Here is a 23,164-nt window from a genome sequence, read left to right as displayed (position 1 = left end):
TGCATGAACAAACTATAGATGGCTTATATTTATACGCAATGTCTAAAATGATATCTGAAGACTAGTTTATAAATTTGAACTGATACTTTTTTGTCAATTATAACACTGTATAAATTGTATTGGCTTAACCTCTTATGACGCATATATTAGTAGGTTTCTTACATTGTTTTAGGGTATTCTAAATTGAGCAATAGACGGAAAGACATATGCTCTATTTAATGTTCAGTTAAGTATACTCAAAAAACATCTAAGCCTGCCTGAACCGTTCAGGCAAATTGTTCGCCTCTGATAATTACTGAATTTTACCTGAAAAATTCCTCCGAATCTGGCTAATCTATTGCCCGAGCTCTTCTGAAAAGGCACCCGAAAAAATTAGGAGCTTTTTTCTCGTTCAGGTCTCCATACAAAAATATCACTTGAAAAAAATCAGGTAAAAAATTTTGAGGCGATATTCATGTACAAAAACACTGCACCGGAAAAGTGATGTATATAAATAAGTGTATATATATATATATATATATATATATATATATATATATATATATATATATATGTATACGTGTATATATAAATATATATATATATATTTATATATATATATATATATATACACATTATAAACATAGATGTATATATATATATATATATATATATATATATATATATATATATATATGCATATATATATATATATACATATGAATAAGTATATATTTATATAAATATATTATATACATATATATATATATATATATATATGTATATATATTAATATATGTATATATATATATATTTATATATTCAAACTTGTCACCCTTTTTGTAATTTTTCGAAAGTTAGAAGCCCTTCAGATTACTAGTTGCGGGTGTGAATGACTAATTTTTCATTAGCTTCCATTCTTATCTCTTCTCTTTAGAAATTGTGGCATCTACAAGATTTTTCAAAAATTTAATAACAGGTTTCGTGAATGCAAGCACCAGGACAACAAAACGTGTTTATACGATGAACGGGGACAAATTTTGATTCAAAATATCAATTCAGACTGCTGACAAGCAAAAATTTTTACCACGTTGATACAATATCTTTGTATAAAGTATTTATCTTTTCAATGTTACCTGTTTTTGTTATTCTCGTCCTTGTGTCAACACATGTTATCATTAAAAAATGTGTTACGGCTTTCTAATGGGAATTGAACGAAACTGAAAATGTTTTGGCTGATCGTTTGAAATTTTTACAACTGCAACATTATCTTATCTAAAAAAACAGTGGTAGTTTATTGTTTTTCCTGCATTTCGTTTTTTTTTCTTAGCACTTAGTGTTTCCAATGACAATTCCGTTAATTGAAAGAAAAACTTTGCCTATAAGCATATAGTGCTTTTAACACTGAGTGTTTTGTTGAAACATTGGCGAATTTTTGAGTTTCGCCTGAAGCTGACTTTTTTGTACTGTGAGAACTTAACTCTTTCAATCTATTTTTATTGGCATACTTCAATTAGCCATCCACTGCTATTACTTTTTTGATTAAAATCAATTGAACTGTTTCAAGTTTTTGGTTTTCAGCTATATGTTCTCAACTTTTTTCGTTTTCAACGAGGAATTAGTGGATCATGAGTGGTGTCTCTATTCACTGTTTTTTATTTCTTTTCCAAGTCTTGCTAACATTAGGTATTCGTTGATTCTCTAATCCAGCAGAGTTCAACCACTTCGCAGAGGTTCGTTTTATAGCTAAAGTTTTTTGTTACATAGAAACCCTTTTTGCGAATAATTTTAAACGTTTTGAAATCTTGCGATTGTTTGTTGTTTTTTTTCGATGTTTTATGCCTTAGTGCCAATGAAAAACAATTAACAATTAAAGGCTTCTACTCTTTCTAACATGTTGCGCAAATAATTTCAACAATTAGTTCTCTGTTTTTTTAAATTTTGACTACACAAATTTGCAAAAACATTCTTCTGGACTTTTCTCTTTTTTTAAAAGTTTTTTTTTTGGCTCCATTGTTTTCCGTATGTTGGCCATAACGTGCCCACTCAAAATTTTGACTTGTATAGTTTTAGCAGAAAAAGTTTTTCAGTTTCTTTTTAGGTTGTTGTGTTTATTTTGTTGATAGTCAGATCTTCAGTTGATTCAATTCTTTTGTTCGTGATTGAGAAATTATACAGATTTGTTTTTATTCTTGAAAATTTTGTTTAATGAAATTATTCTACTGTCCAATTAACGAAACCACAATCCTGATAACGATTCATGCGAGCGATTAAGTTTTCTCCCAAGGAACAAAGAGCTGAGAAAGGTAAATATAATCTATCCATCGCAGAATAATTTGTTTGATAAAATCAAAAGAGGGCTCAACACCGCCCGAGATCACAAGAAACACCTCAAAATTACCAACATTCTGCAAGTAAACAGAAAAAAATGAACATCCAAAAATTTGTGATTGATGATGCAAAACTACAACAATTTTTCCATGTTTAATGAAATTGAAAATTCGTCCTTCTGAATGGCTCTAATTATAAGGATAAACTGTCTAAAATCCTTCTATTTTGTTGACTTGATCTCTTGTTTTCAATAGCACTAAAACAGTAATACGGTTGGGAAATTAAAGTTTATGCTACCAAAACATCCGAGTCATGCAAATGGTTTATCTTACACCAGTTTTTAATCACCCGAACAACAAATTATTCAACTGATGGCATTTTGGTCTTAATTTTTCTCGATTTTCCTTTCGAATAAGTTGACTCCTTAAATTGATCAATTTTTCTTCAAGTTTTGTTACAACTTTTTGACTACCTTTTGTAGTTTTACCAAGGGAAGTTTAAAATATTACATTACCATAGTACTGGTGTGAGTAAAATAGCAGAGCTGGAAATTCATGACTTTGCGCTGTGATGTTCTTCGAATCAGGGTAGGGTGGTTCTCTTTGTCCAAGAAATTGTCCGTTAATATAACTCGCTAAATTGATAAATTGAGTTTCGATATAATTATATCAGATACAGCCGGTTCTACCCAAGAAGCAATGCTTTATATTTCAGTATGACCATATATGATAAATATAATTTGACAAATTCCCAATATTTTTATGAGTTCTTATCAAATTCCAAAGTTTAATGTTTCACAATCACGTGATCTAGATCAACATCTACCAGATAACAATTAAAGTGTTTATATATATATATATATATATATATATATATATATAAATGTATAAATACATATATAAAAGAGTGCCAGGAATTTTCCATTGTTATGATTGTCAATGCTGGTTTTGGACGCAATGAAAATCGAAAAAAAATGTCTAATCCATGACACCTAAATGTGACAACACTGAAATCTTGAAAAGGTGTCAATTAAAAAAACTATTATTGACAAGGCCATTGTACCACTTTAAACTTGCGAAAGCATATTTCACACCAAGTGACCTGAAATTTTACACTCAGTGATAAGGCATGCATGATCTTGACATTTCTAGCAAAACCTGAAACATCTTACCAAGATCTTGAAAACCAACATTTCATGGTAATTCTTGATAAGATCTTGGTAAGATCTTATCAAGATAGACCACGAAAATTTCTTGACAGCTTTTGTCAAAATCTTGACAAATCTTGATAAAACTTTTTCTGGTCGCTGCTCGATTTATCTCGTCCTCAGAAAAGAAGTCAAAGAAGTCAAGATAAACTTTTGTTAAGATAAAGTTAAGGTAACGTTTACCTTAACATCACCTTAATTTTGAGTTAAGATTTTGTTTAACTTAAGTTTACTTAAAATTACCTTAAAATTATCTTAACAATAATTGCAATTATTGTAATTTTTCATGCAGTGAAACCAAATAGAACCTTGGTTTTATTCATCTTTTTTGGAAATTTAAAAAAAAATGATAAAATCACCAGATTTCAACCACCTCTTATAATATCGCTTGTTTAACAACTTCAATTTATTTTTCTCTTTCAAGATCAATGGAAAAATTTGCATAATGAACTGAAAGCGCTACTGGCTAGAACTAATCCACACAGTTGAAGCTTTGTAAGATGTTTTGCATTGTTGCACGTGCGTTGAGATTAACATGCACCGTATGATGTAATCTGAATAAGCTGTAGTCTGCTGTTGTATTTGATGAACGCGTCTCTTTTCATTATACAGTTTAAGACGCCTCGACCAATATACCACTTTTACAAATGTCTTGAACGTCAAATATACATCGAATGTAAATGTCTTAAACGACAATCAAAAATAACGTCGCTTTTAAGACGTTTTTCGTCACTGCACTGCATTTTGACATCAGTCAGGGTCTTTATCTGTATTATTTTCCTTAAATAACTTTTCGGCATAGGTTTTAAAGTCGATTTCAGTTTTCTAAAATGATCAATTTGTTTATTTTATTGACACGTTAAATCAATAGCTTATCTAACACTTACTCATTCTAGATTTCAATTTAGACCTGGTGATTTCCATCTTTCAATCAAATTCAAATTCTGCAATAATTTAATTACAATTTTTCATCTAACTATCAGAAATGACAATCGCAGGTGCAAATAGAAGAAGGCCCAATGAGCAGATTAGCAAAGAGGAACAAGATGAGGAGTATGAAAAGTTCAAGGTCAGTTGTGTTTGGAGCTCAAACGTTTTCTGTTTAAGTGGAAATTGGCTTTTGTGCTTTTCTCATTTGCAATTAGACTAATTCCGGGAAACAGATCTCGAAACAAAACAACAGAGGAATCCTTGTTTTTTGTGTTGATAACTATGTTCATGTAAAAGCATTGTTTTTATTAAATGCATTCTAAAATGTTTTTACTATAAAATTCTTTTTCACGTTTTCCACATTGTGAGCGCACTTAAAAAAATTTCATGTATAGACGACTATCAACTCAAATATAAGACTTAATGATTTGTTTATCGCAAGATTTGACTGAATATTCAAGTGAAAAAAAATATTTATTTAAATTAATTGAATTCAAATGTATAAACAAGAGTCTGTGCAGGTGCAACTACTGTAAAGATGGACCAGTGCCGGATTCGAACCAGCATCCCTTACTTGCAAGCACAGTGTGCTACCCATTTACGCAAATTGGTCCTAAGCTCTCTTACTTGGGTATCTCTTATAGACCGTTCTCACATTCTTTCTGGGTCCTCAAGGCTTCATTTCTCTAGCCAAGTATACGTTGAACAACTAGAGATTCTTGTCAAGCTTATCTTATGCACAATTTACATTAGGTTGTTCTCTCTTAATCTTCTTACAACAATAATGTTTCCCTCAATTCTCAGATCTTTTCAAGTTCTTGTTTTCAACTTCTTACGTTCTTTATTGAAAAATTTAAACTCTGAAAAAGGTCTCATTCTTGAAAAAATATATACATTTTTTTCTGAAATTATCTTTTAACGATGCAAAACCTATTGAGAAAAAAATTCATTTAAAAATGTTATCTAACAACTTAGCGTTTCCTTCTCCGTTTTTTCTCATTATATCCTCCCCCCCCCAAATTATAGCCCCCATTATGTTATAATTACAAAAATTGAGAGGCTATATGCTGATGACAAATAAATTGGGGGCCCATAATGGGAATGAACCGAAATATCTTTATAATTAAAACTAATTTTTTCTAGGGTTTATTGAGAAAAGGCTTTGAAATTTGGCAGAGCAAATTAAATATCTTTTAAAGCATCTTATTGTTTCCATTAAACTTCAAGGAACTTCTGAATAAAATTTGAACAGCTAAATGTTTTAGAAAAGAATTTATTTGAGCTTCACTTTTCTAAAAAAAAGTTAATGTGTTATCGTTAACAAAAAAGTTTCTTTACGTCCGAACATGATTTCATTGAACAGAATGTTTTAAATTTGAAGCATTAATGATCGTCAGCACCAATATCTCAGACAATTTGCAGCGAAGAAGAAGGAGCAGATTTCTTAAGAATTGAACAACAAAAGGAATATGGGAAGGCTGCGTTGAGTCAATTGTTGATTTTCGTCGACCAAAGCGAAATGATTTTAACATTCCAAAACGAAGCTCTCCAGATCAGATCCACGAAAATGTGATTCATGAATAACTACTGGGAATTTTTTTTTCACCCTATTTTGTTATCAAAATTTTGGTTAAACAATCAAAGAGACATTGTCATTGCTATATTATTACATGCATCAACATTTCAAGATCAACTCAAAGCACTGAAAATAGTTAGTACATGTTATTGTAGAAATTATTATTTTGTTATGGCGTGATATTGTTTACAGAAAGAGTGGGAGTCTGAGGAGTTGGCTCAGGTGAAGGTCAGAGTGCTGCAAGGTCACCAGAAGAGCGTGAACAAGTGCATGTTCCTTGACAACAACAAAACCCACCTCCTCTCCTGTTCAAGCGACAAAACATGTACGTATCATAATGGCGGTGTGGTTGAGATCCCAGCCCAAGTGATCTCTGATTCCAATTAGACTAAGTTCGTGCCCACATGGGGAAGAAATTTAGTTAATGTTGCTGGATCTGGATTGTCGCAAAAAAGTAAAATCAGTGCATAGAATTCAGATCGGGGTAGTTTTGGTCTGGGTATTTATAACCAAAGATGAGTTCCAACACACTATTAGAGCTAGAATTTCTCATGAGAAGTCACCTTTTTCTGGGACCTCAGTCTGCCGTGTTCAATGTAATTTTAAAACAAAGCGCGTGGGTCTATCAAAGATGACCCAAACTCCTCCAATTTAGATCGCCTTTCCAATTCTGGTCACTCTTTAAATTTAAAACTAATTTCTGACATGGCAATTTGGACATAAGAATTGTTTTCGAAATATACGTTGCATGAAGTAAAGATAGTTGCGTTTGAATCCAGAAGTTAATTATCAAGTTGTCACTTAGGTTGCAGCTCCCAAGTTAACGAGAATTTGATTTTATTCCTTGATAAACTGTGCTTGCTTTTCCCTCGAAACTTTTATGCCTCGCAATGCCGTAAAGTACTCAAGAACCTTAAAATCATGATTCAGTTTGAAAATTACAAACTTGCTTAGCCGTGCCTCAAAAACTGATGTGAAACAAATACGTAAATAATTGCAGGTAAACTGTGGAAGCTAGACTCTACAACGTGTGTGAAGACATACAACTGCCATGACAACATAATAGGGTACATGGATGTGCCACGTGAACACATGAGTGAGAATGAGACTGCCACTGGGACCCACTTCCTCACAACTGCATGGGACAAACTGCTCTGCTACTGGGACCTCAAAACTGGGCAAAATGTGTGGAGGAACCGACTCAAGGTGAGCTTCCTCAATAAATTATACTTAATTATTCTTCTAACAAATTATTAAACAGATGTCAATTATGAATCAGATAGAAGAAAATCTTGCCAAGACTAAAAAATCCAAGCTCTGTAGAGAGAATAATTCTCAATGCTTTCAATGTTACAAAACCACAATATTTGCTTATAACAATCTTTATCTGAAAATTTTTTGCCAAATAAACTTTGTGATCATCAGTAGTTGTGTAAAATTGTCCATGAAAAACAATGTTTCCATCTTACATGCTCTGTGTGGTGTGGGTTAAGTTCACCACTGAGATACAGGTCCCGTCGCTGTTTGTGACGTCACACACTACACGGCGCCTCAATCTCTCGTAGACGCGCCAGTCGACATCTGAAACATAGCTCTGAATCATACATCCAGAACATGCCTGTTAAAGGTGCAAAAAACTCTTTCGAAGATTCAAATCATCCAATATATATAGAGCAACGCGTTCTAAAAGCAACGTATTAGCGCCGTAACGTACAAAACAACAACGTATAAGCACTAAGACGTTCATTTCAACAAGTGCAACTTAGACGGCAAGGTTTTTCGATGTTGATTTAACAGATTTTTTGTCTGATGTTATTGACGTCAAAATCGGTTCGTAATCATTCAACAATTGTCTAGATAACATAAAAATATTAAGCTGAAACCAGCTTAATCGATACATATCGTGTTTATATTTACTTAAAATTAGGTTGAATGAAATTTTTTGGAACTTTCTACGTATATTAGAACGTATTTAAATCTTATTTTAAAGATTAGAAATACTCGATTCTGATTTGTTAAAATTGGTTTAATTACTACGTAACATCCTCAGGCCCGGAGGAAGATTTTGGGAAAACTGGTACAAGTTTTACAATTGGGCGGACGAGTGAACAGGTCGGCGTACGTAAAAAGGCGTAGCGCGCAACGCTATCGGAGCCGTAGCGGAGTTCCACAACCCGAGCGGTAGGGTAGTAACCCCTAGGGTTGGTTTTCTCAACTATCCAAACCAAGTCACTGGTCTTAAGGTGTTACTCGGCCGGCGTCTGTATTTTGGAACGTCGGTTCAGCGTGGGTACATACACTTTGATCCAACGATTTGGTAATCCCGATACGAAGCGTGCATGGTTCCTGAAAAAAATTTTAGGTACTTCATCAAAAAATTAACCCACTAACGTTGGATGAATTGCTCATGAACGACAGGCGGGGTGCAAATTAATTTAGGGGTGTAGGTGGGAATTTGTGTGTTTGTTTGTCTGTATGTGTGTGTGTGTGTGTGTGTGTGTGTGTGTGTGTGTGTGTGTGTAAAAACTGGCAAATAATAGGTCCTCGAACTTTCGATCTAGATAACATCAAGATATCTTAAATACCAAGCTACAACCGCGTTGTTACTCTACCGCTAACAGTCACTTTAATATTAGCAACAAAATTCATTTCAGAATGAGAGAATTTAAAGTCACCTTAAATGGAGAAGTGAAGCGTGAAAAAGTCACTTGAGAAGTCACGGAATGTTCCAGATCTAGAGCGCAAAAACGGTCAAGCGGAAATTTTTTATTAAATAAGACCAAGAGGCTCACAATAATGGTTTCAAACTCAATTTGAGAGCAATTATTAGGTTTAATTTTAATCGCCCACAAATATATTTTGTTTAGATGTAAGTTTTAGAAGATTTTCTTTCTCTGAAATTGATCAATTTGTTTTATACTAAAGACCTTCGATTGGTGAAGAGCAGTTTAAGAATATTACAGAGCTAACTATGTATAATTCCAAAAGTTCCCTCACCTATGAGTGAAAATGATTTTTACGACTGTCACAAAGTTGAATTTTATTCGCGTTCCTATTTTATTGATAAAAATCCTCATAATTATTTGCTTTTTCAAATGAAGTTGATGAAAAAACTGCGCAGTATGTAATGTCGTTTTAGAAAAACTTAATTGTTATTTTTGTGCATTTTTCTTATCGATGTTCTCTTGACTGCAAATTTCTTTGTTCTTTTAACATGTTAAGGATTAGCTGGTGGTAAAAGCAATGCGTCTTTCAGGGAGGATGATTCCTGTGTTTTAATATGGTATAGCAGTTCGTAGTATTCCCATATTCGAAAAAAATCAGGTATAGGAAGAAAACTATATGGGAGTTTTAGCTCTGAAGTAGGTTCAATTTTCTTCTGCTGAAACACACTTCGATGGCATAATTTAGATTTTTTTTCTGCCAAATTCAGACCAAATCTTGTCGATTTGGTCCACCATTTCTTAAAAGAATTTAAATTTCAAATGTATGATTTGGAGAACGGAGTTATTCAAAGACATCAAGCAATATTGCAAGATACAATACCTGGATATATTTTGGGTGATGAGTTGAGGTAGCAGGTAGTAAGGACACACTTGCTGAAGTCATCCTTCCCAGTTGCCATGTCATCCTTCGCTACTGGGCCTGACAACTTGCACTGGGCCAAACCCTAGTACGCATGCACATATTAGACAAAATGTTGATGTCGTTCAAGTCGAAAAATTTTCATGCTAAGAAATAGCATCAATTTTTTCGAGCTTACAAGCATACAAAACCAAAAGTCTGTCCTCGCCAGATTGGACACTTTCAAGGATCTCAATTGTTCATTACCCGGGCGAAGAATTTGAGATCGGCGGTGACTAGCAATGAAAAGTTAGAGAAAGTCAACCCCAACTTTTGTTCATAATTTTTGTACATAATTGAACGTGGTGAAAAGGTTGAATTTACCTATGATCATCGGTAAAATTGTACATTTATACAAAATTAAATTTTTAAAAATAAAGTTACTCAAAATTGTCAGCTACAATTATGACCCAAGACTATATTGTAACCTTAGTTTTGTAAATGTGTGCAGATAGCAGTGCGAGTTAGCAAAAACAGTTCGTTTTCTTCAAAACTGGAAATATTTGTCTTTATTGTCAAAATTATTCACAATGTCTATTTTTGAACTAGCGTAAAGTTAAGTCATAGCCCTTTTTTAAAGTTGATTCGCTTAAATTCACAGTCGTCCACCACGCCAGTCCTCTCTGCGGTTAAAGTATCTTATTTCCGCGATAGTTTTTAAATCGTCAATTAGACTAAATTGAATGAAATATTAACTTGCGATTTTTTGCAGAAAAGTCCATATAAATAGAAATTCTGGCTGCAAAAGACAATTCGCAGTTTTTTAACTATCCAGATCATGGCTCAAATCAACATTTAAATCCTTGAACTGCGTCTCAACTAATTACTAGAAAAAAAAATCAATAAAGTTCTTTGCTAAATGCAGTGTTTTAAGAGGGGTTAAAAGCTCGAAATTATGAAAAGGATAGCATTTATGTGTGAATACTATAGTGAATAAATATATGGAATGTTTATTAAAGTTAACCCATCAATTTCTCACAGTGGGCAACGGTTACGAAAACTTAGAATTTGTAAATAAAAATAGTCAGTTGCTGTTGGAAGGCCTCCACGAAAGCTCAAAATAGTAAAGTGCTATTTGCGATGTGAAGCTGAAAAATGTAAGCTACAGATTGACAAAATTCTGTTTGAAATTCAAGTGCTTTACGAAATTTCAATAGGATGAACTAAAACTAACTGTAGATTTTGATTTAGATATAAACTATATCGATTATTTACATTTTTTAAAAGACTTTATCTTGTGAACTGTGCGCGAAAAATGTTCCCCTAAAATATTCGAAACCAGACGTGATTGTAAGACGTGTTGGTACGGGAAAAAGGAGAATGGGTTGATTGTATCATATTGAATAATTAATTACAAGCTACTGGAAAGAGAACAGTAAACAGTAGCAGTTGGTTTGGGATACAAAAAAAATCTGCTGTCATAGTTTTTGTAGCTTTTCATAAAATGCGTTCCTTATTCCGTTTTAGTGAAAAGAACGCATTAGGCGGAACACGTACCTGAACGAAGATCTTAATCGTCACATTTTGGGAACTCTTTTTTTTGTTCTCAGTTTTTCGCTAAATATTCATAATGATCTTTTCGACCTACTGTAGAAAATTGCGATTAATTAACCTTGGTTCTACCAAAGCGTGGTTTGAACAAATTAACAATTGACGATAAATTTTTTGTTTTAGTATATCATTGAATCATTCAGGTATCAAATCACAGCAGCTCTTTTGCTCTTTGCGTACTACACCAAATTCGCTACTTCTTGCCTTATTGTTCGCAATACTATAACAAAAGCTATCCCCTCCTATTGGGTGACAATATTTGACTATTAAAATCAAACATACGCGGTCTCCCCGCTCATTGGATTTAGAGTTTATTCAATCCAATTGGGTGATGTAGCTTCATTCGTAAACCATAAACACGACAGGTGACAGTCCTGTTGTCATTTGTGGCTTACAAGCGTGCGTCTTTAGCTATCAACATTTTGGCTGCCACTGATGGCGCTTATTGATGCCACTTGAATGAGCCGATTGAATTCTATCGATAGGCATGAGGGCTGCATACCTCTGTTATCGGCTAGGAGAGTTATTCCTTTCAATATTTGCTTCATTGCTTCAGATGGCCCACCAACAAGTTTGTAATGCCAATGGTATGGAGAGTAACCATTTTGCTGCGTTTCTTATATAGCTCAATTTTTCTTTCTTCAACTAGGCTTAGAGCATAATCCCACGTTCTTGCCGCTTCTGATGTAAGACTGTCTTGCAGAGTGGACGTAATGGTGACCGTCTAAGGCTGCAGGTTGTCCTGCTATAAAATTGGGCAAATACACGTCTCCTGGTCTTGAATTTTTCTCTGGTAGAAATTGTTTCTTCTTGCAAACAGGATAAATTTCGTCCGATATGCAGGCTGCCATCCGCAAAAATGTCCAAAATCCCAGTCTTACAATATGGGCATTTCCTTTCATTCAGAGTCATTCAGCGGAACTCCTAACCGGAAATTTACAGTACAGCCAAAATTTTACAGCACCAGGAAAAGTTTATGATCGGATAGGTTTGAATGCGGTCGCACACAGTTTTGACCAGAGACCAAAGTCTGAACTTAGTCTGATTACTAATTAGTTTGTTCAAAAATGGTTATGAAAATAAAACGTTGTTATAGGAAAAGGGAGCTGTTCCTTTATTTTTGAGAAACAAGGCATCAACTTCTATTATTCTCTGACCTGCAATGCAATTTCTTTAGTGCATACATCGGTGTCCACGAATTTTTTAATCATAGCTCCAGTCATCAAGCAGTTGTTCATGAGCTGTCTCTGCTGGCCTTCATGTAATTTGACACATACAGCAAAGTACTCGAAGTAGACACTGCTCTGGAAATGTATACTAGGCTGCGAGCAGCGTGAAATCCAAAATAGTGCTGAAATTTCAGATTTTCCTCTTGAATGTCACCTAATCCCCCCCCAACTCCATAGAACAAAAATTATGTTTTCATAAGTCAAACCAACAACCAAATAATGATTGATTATGAGGCTTGTTAGGAGGTGCGGCTGCTCATCACAACATAGGTAGGGCTGTAATGTTATATCTTCCCATTTCAGCTCCTATAACCCCCCTCTACCCCACTGAACAAAATTTATGTTTTCATATGGCGAACCAATAACAAAAGAGTGTTTTTGCACTGATAATAGTTTCTGAGGCTTGTTAAGCAGTGGAGCTGTCCATTAACCCCATGAAATTATAGCCCCCCCCCATTATGGTGTATTTACAGTCATGGGGGGGTATTGTTTATGTAACCACTAAGCTGGGGGGGGGGGGGGTATAAAAAAAATGCCGTTATAAAAAGGGCAAAATATCATTTTATCATTTGATGAGGTCATATTCCGCCGAGAGGACTGGTAATGAAAAGAAAGTTCCCCTGGGTCTAAGATCTATAGGCCTCCCAATTACAATTGAACCGATTTGGGAGCTATAGATTTACATTGATCTATAATGGGGAGGAATCCAAGTGTTGACCGACAAATTATGTATCACGAAACGATGTCTTTACTGTTTTATTTGTGTCAGAGAACCGAACACACCTGTTAGGAGCCGTAACACTGATTTCATTCTTGAGGTAACTCAGCTGTTTCTAAATTCAGGTATTTCCAACTTCGACTTTTTCTAACTTTTTGTGACCATAAGTGATCAATAGGTTAAATGACTTAAAATTGCACAATTTTCTGCTACGTTAATAAGAGAACTTTGGGTTTCTAAATGTAATAAAATAGAAATCATAGAGGCCCAAGGATCTTAGAGACTTGAGACGCGGGCGTTTGTACCCTGTTCATTTATTCAGGCTTTGTACCCACCACTCGGGCGCAAGTGCCCAAGTATCATGGCATTCAGTACCTCAGGTGACTAAGATTCATGTTCTAACACGCGAAGTACAAAAAGGCGCAATAAATTGGTTAGTCTCCTTGAGATTACAGATGGTAATCTAACTATACGTTAGAACATGAAATTTAAAAGCTCAATGGATTTCGTGACTTCACAGAAGTGCGCTTGCGAACGAGTGCTGAGCAAGATGCCCGATGTTTGCTAGGTTCTTATATTGATTTTCTAACTTTTTAGAGAGTCTTGAAGTAAAGCTTGAGAAGGTATACTTAGAATCAAAAATAAAGCTGGCACCCTATTGGCGTACATCCATTTTTAGCATTTTTTGACAAATTAATACCTAAACTACTGATATTTGTCACCCTGGCTCAGCGGATATTCAAATGTCAAAAGGACGAAATCCATCGAGGAGGTCACAGTGATAGCAAACTTAAGTTAAGTTTGAGCAAACATGAAAACCTCACAATTATTGCAAAAACTTTCTTGTGCGAAGATTTAATGGAGTTTGTCCTTTTAACCTTTGGGATCTCTGATAATTAGGGTTTCTTTTCATGCTTAATTCACATGTAGCTAAAATGACTAGCACAGATGATAAACAGTGTAAAAATTTTGTCCAAAAGTTTTCTATCAGTTGGTCTCCTCATTTTAAATATCAAATTTTTTTAACCGAAAACTCAAAATGACAACTTACTCTGGATATTCAGAAATTTGAGTTAATTGGGTTATTTTGTTATGATTTTGGGCACTTGTTAAAAATAGTTTCAATCGTCATTCAGCCTCGTTTTAATGTACTGGTGAATTGTCTAAAAAGCAGTATTCCGATATGTACATAATACTGCTCAATAAGTAGATTTCTCGACTGAGAAGCGAATACTAAATGAGCACGAATGAGGCCAATTCAATCCAACATTGAAGACTATATTCCATCCAAACTATTTGGCAGGGTTTAAAATTTGGAAACAAGTTGACATGTTCTCCGATATACCCATTCTTATCCTTTTCTGATCTCTCTAGCGGAGAACCAGAGCACAACAGGCTACAATTCTCTTATAAAAATTAACTCTTTTTTAAAATTTATAGTGTGCACACCAATCGATCTCTGTCCATTCGCTCTGATGCAGTCAATTGATTTCAGTTGAAAATTAACTTCGGTTTCCTTAATGTTTAGACAATTAAGGGCTCTATCGTTTTTGCATCTTTTATTTTCTTCCCTTCTATTTTGAACAAATAATTTAGTTTTTCGTTTTTTGTGCAATTTTTAAATCAAATTCCGATGTTCTGTGTTCTGCCAAACATAAAAATATTTTGAAGCATCTACTGATATTTTCGAATGCTACATACTTAAATTTTAGATGCAGATGCTCAATTAACATTTTCTGAATGTTTCATTGCAAACTTTTGATAAAGAACTCATGTCTGATTCTGACAGACCATAATTTTGATAAAAGAGCAAAAAACTTATGTGCCATTGCAAAATAGGAAATAAAGCAAACTTGATTTGGGAAAAAATTAAACACATCATTTTTTCCAGTTTTCTCACACTCACTATGATAACACTAGGCTACTCTTTTGCAATTTATGTTGTATGCAAATCTTGTAAAACTTTTTGCATGTGTAAAAATGATAGTTAATGAATTTTATTTCTAAAAATATACAAATCATTTTATTAAGAGCCGGGAACCGATAGCGGCTTTTATTTAGGACATCGTATGTGTCTCGTAAAAATGACAGTCCGAATCTAGCCCCAAAAAATTAGTGATCTATTAAGGGACTGGTGGTCAATCTGCCTATCTCATTTCTTCGGTTGTTTTAACTCCATGGAAGGCCACAAGCGTCTATCGCGGCTATTTTCCGGCAATCTGCCTGCCGGCTATGTTAGTTTACTCGATTTATCAGTACACGCAGCCACTTATTGGACTAGTTTTATGCAAGTGAGGTTACCGCTGATCAGGCCACGTTTTTTGAATAGACGAAGAAACAAATTTTTTGTCGAGTATAGTTGACAGTTAATAACTGTTTCATTTAAATAACTGTTGAAAGAATATACTAGCGGAAAGCAAGTAATTGGATAAATTGGACTTTTTGAGCCAAAAAATACACTTAGCAGAAACTATTGTTTTTTTTGTGCGTCTGAAATGTTTATATTTGGGGTTACTATATCTGTGGAATTGTAGAGTTATGTTTTGGTCACACTATGTACGCATAAATTAATTGTTTCAGGCAATTTCCAACTCGTGTGCCATCTCTCCCGACTCCAAGTGTGCTGCCTCTGCATGTGATGTGGAATATGTGCTGCAAATATGGGATGTGAAATCTGGAAAGAGCATCAAAAATCTCAAAGCGTTCCATAAGGTTAGCCAGTTTTCTGTTTAATTACGTTTTTCACAAGATATCATCGTTAGACAAAAGTCTCAAAACAATTCTAGGTCCTAACATGTAAAAAAAACTATGAATTTGAAAAATGAAATCATAACAACTTCAGATCATTAATAGTTTTCTGTCCTAATTTATTATACAAAAAAATACTTAAAATCTGAGCTGCGTTAGGTTTGAACTTGATTGTGATCATTGATTTGTCATTGGTGTGGCATATTTGTCTTAGTTGTAATTATCTTCCTTCCATATAAGACCTTAGTAGCGAAATAGTATCCCACCGTAGCAAAGCTTGCTTGCATTTGCGAGCGCAATCCATATAACGATCATGAAACAAAGAAGAGAAAATTTTGTAGCAGCAGGTTTTTCATACGTACACATTTGATTGACACTGATTTTAACTTCTTTACCATCTATGGACCTCGATGGAGACTTGCACGAATTTTAGCGCTTGTTTTTGGACGGCTGCATCTGAGTATAAACTCACATTTGAGTATTTGTAGATACAGGAATCCAGCGCAATTCGCATTCGCTCAATTTTCGCTCGATTCCTCTATCTACAATTACTCTATGATAATGCAAACAAACAACTGATGCCGATCGATGCATCTGTGTTAGGACACGCGAACGGATAACTGAAATAACGATCAATGATTTGTTTGACCAACGATTATTTTCAGAGCTACATCACTCATCTATCATTCGACAAAACCGGTACCCGTGTAATAACGTCCAGCATAGACGGCCAAATCAAAATATTCGACGTTAGATCCTTCGCAACGACTTTGAAACTCCTCAACGGACATCAAGGAGTTGTATCACACGCTCAGTTCTCAGCCAATAATCGCAAGGTTGTATCGTGTGGATGGGACAAGAAGTTATGCGTGTGGGATATAGCGACTGGACTTTTTCGCCACGAGGGGGCCAAAATGTTCGAAAATGGCCACGAGGGGTCGATAAGTTCATGCTTATTGGACGGGAACATGATGGTGTCAAGCAGCTATGATCAAACTATTTCGGTCTGGGATTGTGTGAAAGGTAATGTTTGTTAGCTGTGTTTCTTGCCTAGACAATTTCGAAGACCTTCTCATAGAACTCCAACTTTTCAGAAAATGTTAAAAAAAATGTCAGAAAAGGTGAAAAAAAAAAACAGTAGAAAAAAGTAGAAAAATAGCTGGTCCATTTTTCTGATTATTTCTAATATTTAGATTTTTGCTGAGATTGAGGGAAATAAACGTTTTAGTTTTTTATCGTCAAGTAATAATAACCGTCATCTTTGAAATTAAAAATATCCCAGATATTTTGAAATCTTCATCATGTAAGATTTTTTTAAGATGTCTCATAAGAAATTGTATTTATTTTAAGTATTTTCGATAGTTCCATCCTCTGCTTTTGTCAATTTTCTCAGCAGGCGGAAAGCAAATGTCGTGGTTGTTGACAAGTGCAGACTGAGATTTGAACTGCATAACTGATTTCTCTGAAGTAAAGTGGACCCAAATTCAATTTCCAGAATTGTAGGCGAAACTTTTCGGTTTCTTTGATATTAATCACAAGTATTGGAGTTTACAGTTTTCAATTATTGCTCTTGACGAGGAGGATTTTGTCAACGAATGAAACCTTATAGAGGAACATTTATTCAAGGGACGCGGGAAGGAGATAATTTTTCAAATTGACTTTGCTAGCTTTCAATAGTTTATCAATATTCTGAATACCTGCAATTGTTCAGAATATTAATAAACTATTGAAAAGGAGCAAAATCAGTTTAAAAAATTGATTTTCTTCCTGTGTCGTTTGAATAAATGTTCTTCAAGAGGAACCACAAAAACCATGCTGGAAAATCTGAAAAGAGTCAGTTTTAAACTTGACTTGAGACCATTTTCTGAAAACGTGTTTGTTTAAATATTTATTCTGATTTTTTTATCTGGTTTTGTTTGAGTAGGAAATACACCTACAATTTATTTCAGTAAATCGGCCACTGCCGGTGCCAAGCCCGGAATGAATGAAAAATGAAGAGGGAAAAACCGCAAAAATCATAATGGAAATTCCCAAAAATCGGTTTTTAATTACACATAATTAGATTTTCCGACGGTTGATTAATTATTTCAGTTCAACCAACCGCCAAATGCAGCCAGGTAACCAAGGAAAAAATAACGTAGAAGTAAAAGTCTAGCAAGAAACTCTGCTAGACGGATTCATAATCTTGCAAGATACTTCCAAGCTAAATGACAAATTTTGCAAGGTTCTTGCAAGATGATTCAAATTTTGCCAGAATCTTGCTAGGAGAATGGAAGTAGCACGTATTAACGTCCAAGATTGCTTGAAAGATACCTGCAAAATTTTGAATTCTATCACTAGGGTGACCATGTGATACAAAAGTTAATGATCGCTTGTTTCAATGGAGTTTGAAGACTACCAGTAGGGGAAAACGTTATGTTTTATCTAAAGGAAACTCAAATGTGCCCTTTTCTCTGCCGTTTTCCAACTGCAAAAATGTCTCTTCCGATCCTTCTTTTCTCTTTATTTTGCATCTGAACTCACCAAGAGTTATTGGCATTGGATCCGTTTTGCACAGAAACTGTCCCAACCTTAAAAGTAACTAATCATTTTGCATGGTTGGAAGACGTTTGAGAAGAGAACAGGTAAAAATGTGAAGCATTCCCATAGACGAGACCGGGTGGTTATCTTTTTGGAATCTAGCATATGATGTTGATCTTGCAGAAACTGGCACAACAAGGAGTTATCTGAAACAACATATTAGATCTCCACTGAAATACACTAAAAATTTTAAAAAATCTTTTACAAATTTTATGTTTTCAGCCAGTCATTGTGGATCAATTAAATTTTTAATTGCTCTCGAAGAGAAGCTATTATTGTAAACGTGTGTGTGTCTCCTTTTTTATGCAAAATTTTGTTTGGCCGTTTTGACTTTTCGAGTGACTTTTACGCCCTTGACATTTTGCGTTTCGCCTGATCTAAAGTTCCCTCTCACTCACAATTTCAAGCAGCTGTACTCAATTGGCGGCAGTTTAATACTAAAAGTCAAATGAAAAGTGCTCCGAAACTGGTGCCATTTTTCACTTTATATCGTAATAGTGGTATATGTTAACTTCTATTGTGGTTATTTGCATTGAACTTCTTAGTCCCATTTAAGCTCCCCACTCCCTCCCCCGCCCGATTGAAGCACGCTGCAATTGATTAGAGCTCCCACTAGTCATTCGAGAGCGATTCTTCCGACGTTTATTCGGTAATGGTTTTGCAGATTAATTTTTCGAGAAATTGAAAAGATAGGGTTCATATCACATTCAATTTAAACAATTGTAAACAAAGCATGAGAAACCCAAAAATTTAAAAAATTTCAACAGCTTTTTTTTGAGAATTTTTCTTCAAGGATTATTTTTTCAGGAGTTTTCCTTGATACTATACATCTATCACTTCGAAAAAGATGCGGATCAGCCAATATTTAGTGAACAAAAAATAGAGGCAGTACGGCACGTAGTTCTTAACTCCCAAATGAAATTGGAGCTCTGAATAATACAGAGTTTTCACTCAAAAAGAAGCTTTTTATTTATTTTATGATAATTCCCAAAGTGTTTATTATATCAATTGTACAAAATTTCAACAGTTTTGAGTCTTGTGTCAGAAATGACAATTTTTGAGATGACAGTTTTTGTCCATGAAATTTGAGGATGGCAAAAACTACATGGCATAATTATTGAAAATAACAAAAAAAACTTTCAATTTCAATGCTTTGCACCTCTTCTCGTTTTGATCTGGAATGCAAATCTCTCTGGCGGCAAAAAGAGCTTTCAAATTTATTTTGGTGTATCTGCTGAAGTAATAGGAGCAGGAGTTTTTCCAAATAGTTAATCGAGGATGCGCATCGGTGACAAATAAATTTTAAGTTGTTTTAACCTTCAAATTTTAGTTGTGGCATTTGATGGGTTGGAACATTAGTGCGGGCGCTTATTACCAACTTTCCTTGTTCTTTTTCCATTTTTTAGAATACAATTCAAACAAGATGGCTCGTGGGAGTCTGTGTCTAGTACAGTATATCCTAACCCACCTCTCAAAATTAACCTTGCAAAATAAGTCGAAAATTTCTGTCAGAGAAAGCGTTGGGAGTATCCCACACTAACTTATATAAGTTGGAAAAATTACGTGTACCGATTGAAACAAAACAATGTGCCGTCTGTTTTCAGTAGACAAAAAAATGAAAATTTTCCAGCATATTCTACAAGGATAAGTTTAGCACAAATTGAACAGCACAGACACAGAAAAACCTCACTAACATGCAACACATTCATTACATACTAACACAAACATAAAATAGAAGCCCAACACCAAAAGAAAAACTCATTTAAAAATTTCCTTTTGGCAACTGATCTTTAATCAAGATTCGTCACCGTTCTTTTAGGTCTTTTTTGGTTTTTCCAAATAACTACGTATTGATTTTTCTGCTGATTTTATGGGTAATTGTATTTTTGGCACTAAACTTTGATGTAAATTTTTCGAAAGCTTTCTAAAAAATTTTGTCAGTTCTTGTGTTTCCTTAATATAGTGGGCCATTTTTGTTTTTTAAATTGGCTTAGATGTGTTACCAGCTAGAATTAAAAAAATTTTTTCAACATATATAAAACCTCAGTTTGTAGCAAGTATGATTTTAAAGATCTCTGACAGTTTCTGCCCTCTGCTTCTACGTGTGTCTTATTTTAAAAGCAAAGTTAAAGGTTGTTTTGAAGGTTCTTATTTGGTAGTTTTAAGGGATAAAAACACCCCTTCTAAAACACTCGTTTTTTGTATGAGTTTCACAATCATTAAAACCACTTTTTCAATTTACTGAAAACTCCACAGACTCGAAAAGATTAAATCGAAGAGCAATTTCAAAATACAGAAGTGAAAAACATTTTTCTTCATAATTCCAAACAAATATAAACAGATATGTTAAGTTTTTCAATCTGGCGATCACTAATGTCTTTATCCCTCAAATTCTTCTGTTTTGCATTATATAAAAAGAGGTTAGTTCGAACTACCTGCTCCGACAATATAAGGGATACAAATAACAAAAGACAAAAGAAGGTTACCTTCTTTACATTTCAAAAACGAATTTGGTTGATTTGATGTTCATGCCTTGCAAACTGATTTCCTAAGTATCAGCAGTTTGGAAAATATTGAAATGCTTAGTTCTTATGATGATTTTTTGTTATTTGCTTCGCTAAACTATTTGCTTAATTGTTTATTTCTGCTATTTCAGGAGCCCTAATTTGTCTGAAGTCTTCTATTCTCCAAAAAATTGGTTCGATACAGAGAAGCTTTATCTCTTACGGATTTCCTACGGAGAGACGGATAAAACATTTTTAAGAGTATTTTGAGAAAAAACTAAATATTTGAATTTTCGTTTTGAGTTTTTGGTCAAATTATTAAAATCGTTTTTTTCAGGCTTAAAAATGTGAAGAATTACTCGTCACATTCAGAATTTCAATTAACCTAACTAAATATACTACAAATTTCACCATTTGTTTTTATCTTAAATTTCAACGCGATCTACCGGAGCGATGGTTTTTTTCTTTCCCGTTCCTCCTTCGAAACTTTGAACTGTTCCCCTTTTCAAATTTCTGATATTTTTTATTTAATCAAAACTAGGTCTTGAGGGCTACAGAATGGTGGTTTTTTCTCTACGATACGTGAACAAAAGTAAAATTTTGACTGAAGAAAAAAGCCTGCCTCGCATATATGTTCCCCAATTTTGAATAAATGTTGGTAAAATTAAGAAACATAGTCAAGCTTGACTAGTAAGCGATGAAGCACATTTATTGACAGTCAGAACCTCAATCAAGACCATCAATTCACCAATCAATCGCAAAAGTTGTCTTTATACATTTGATCTTTCGTTATGCTCTCATCGATAAATGCAAATTTACGAATTTTTTAACAGGAAAGGTCAAACTATCACTCAAAGGTCACGAGGACTGGGTCAATGACGTTTGCCTCTCAGATGACCGGAAATGGCTTGCATCATCGTCAAGAGATTCCACGATCAGACTATGGAACATCGAAGACTCAGAAAGATTGAAATACATTGCCAAGACAACTTCAGTTGGATTGCGAGTTCTAACTTGTGAAAACTGCAACAAACCATTCTCTCTGAGTTTACAAGAGCACGAGGAAGTTTCGGAAGAGTTCAAAAAATTTTGCTTCTTTTGCCGAATTCATTTAGAATCGAAATAATAAATCTTCATATCTTGCTGTATTCTAAAAATATTCGGAAAAAATATTGGGGGGGGGGGGGGGTTGTTGCACTGGAAAGAAATATGGGGCGGGGGGGGGGGGGGGGGGTTAAAAGTTATTTTTTTCAACTTTTTTTCTCACTGGAAAGAAAAGAAGTATGGGGAAAGAATACATTTTTAATATAATAGCTCACGGAGCCTTTAAGTTTTGTATTCGTAAATAAATCTATTTGGGATGGTAAATTTTAACCAAACGGTTGTAAAGTAAATTTACCTGTTCAAAAACGTAATGATAAATTTTAATCTTTACCTAACGAAGTGCTTTACTTCATAAGATGAATTCAGTACCATGTTGCCCTTTTTTGCTTAGTTAAATTAAGGTTACAGTTTACTTTTCTAACCAATGAAATGATAATTTTATTTGCCTATTGTTTGTTTTCAAGTAATTACAGGACGTAATAATTCACCCCATCTCGAAGGTTGAAGTGAGACCAGGAAAGCCTAATCCTTTTGGGGATTTTCCATCTTTTCAAAATTAGGTCGCAAAGATTAAAATAAAAATTGATTAAATTTTATCAAATATTTTGTTTAACACCACGGATCTGATGGAAATAAAACACGTTTTCATGGCATTGGATTAATTGCTTATTAAAAAAGGTCATGCGAATTTTTCATAAATAGTGCATAAATTTTTGAAAAATTTTAGGAAATGAGGATATAAAAATCGCAAAATTTAATATTTTGACCTGCCAAACTGTCTCATAGCTCGGAAGTGCAATTTTTGGCAGTTTGTATATGAAGGGTAAGTCAAAACAATTCAGTTCATTGATCTGTTGTAAAGTATTCTTTTTTTAACAAGCTACATTTTAAAATATTTAGCAAAAGGGAAATTCCTCAGCGAATTCGTTTCGGTTTTAGAATTGAAAGAGAAAGGGGGTTAAGGTAGGTGTTGAAATTGCGATAAAAATTTGTGCATTGAACTTCTATTTTCTTTAAACTTTTATGTAATTATCATCTCATTAGAGCTGAATTATCATAAATATAGCGGTATTTAACAAAGAC

At 34.1% G+C, this 23,164-nt stretch overlaps 4 protein-coding genes across 4 annotated transcripts in view; 3 read left to right on the top strand and 1 right to left on the bottom strand.

Moving 5' to 3' along the window:
* The window catches only part of LOC142342912 (calcineurin subunit B type 1-like), a 25,038-nt gene extending 24,983 nt beyond the window's left edge, over nt 1-55 (top strand). Inside the window, exon 7 of the mRNA XM_075394581.1 lies at nt 8-55. The gene's annotated coding sequence lies outside the window, so the exon portion shown is untranslated. The remainder of the gene's footprint in view (nt 1-7) is intronic.
* The window catches only part of LOC142342914 (uncharacterized), a 38,246-nt gene extending 24,906 nt beyond the window's left edge, over nt 1-13,340 (bottom strand). The window contains exons 1-4 of the mRNA XM_075394584.1: nt 13,211-13,340; nt 12,356-12,549; nt 9,570-9,693; nt 7,493-7,604 (exon numbers count right to left, since the gene is read on the bottom strand). Coding sequence (XP_075250699.1) covers nt 7,493-7,604; nt 9,570-9,693; nt 12,356-12,549; nt 13,211-13,238 — 458 coding nt within the window. The 5' untranslated portion in view covers nt 13,239-13,340. The remainder of the gene's footprint in view (nt 1-7,492; nt 7,605-9,569; nt 9,694-12,355; nt 12,550-13,210) is intronic.
* LOC142342913 (uncharacterized) overlaps nt 1-23,164 on the top strand; it is a 486,697-nt gene that overhangs the window by 36,743 nt on the left and 426,790 nt on the right. The window lies entirely within an intron of this gene.
* LOC142342911 (uncharacterized) lies at nt 4,086-22,120 on the top strand. Its single transcript, XM_075394579.1, has 6 exons — nt 4,086-4,586; nt 6,216-6,348; nt 7,024-7,229; nt 15,726-15,857; nt 16,559-16,916; nt 21,811-22,120. Exons 1-6 carry the CDS (start codon nt 4,503-4,505, stop codon nt 22,101-22,103), a joined length of 1,206 nt encoding a protein of 401 aa, XP_075250694.1. The 5' UTR covers nt 4,086-4,502; the 3' UTR covers nt 22,104-22,120.

This window comes from Convolutriloba macropyga, chromosome 7 (genome assembly GCF_964194025.1).
Source record: "Convolutriloba macropyga chromosome 7, txConMacr16.3, whole genome shotgun sequence".
Taxonomy (NCBI): domain Eukaryota; kingdom Metazoa; phylum Xenacoelomorpha; order Acoela; family Convolutidae; genus Convolutriloba; species Convolutriloba macropyga.
This window is presented reverse-complemented; position numbering and strand designations above follow the sequence as displayed.

What these genes read in the sequence shown, in the direction of transcription:
- LOC142342911 (XM_075394579.1), top strand. Translation starts at nt 4,503, where the DNA reads ATGACAATCGCAGGTGCAAATAGAAGAAGGCCCAATGAGCAGATTAGC. An exon ending in AGGAGTATGAAAAGTTCAAG is followed by an intron (nt 4,587 to 6,215) that starts GTCAGTTGTGTT and finishes TATTGTTTACAG; the next exon opens with AAAGAGTGGGAGTCTGAGGA. An exon ending in ATCTCAAAGCGTTCCATAAG is followed by an intron (nt 15,858 to 16,558) that starts GTTAGCCAGTTT and finishes GATTATTTTCAG; the next exon opens with AGCTACATCACTCATCTATC.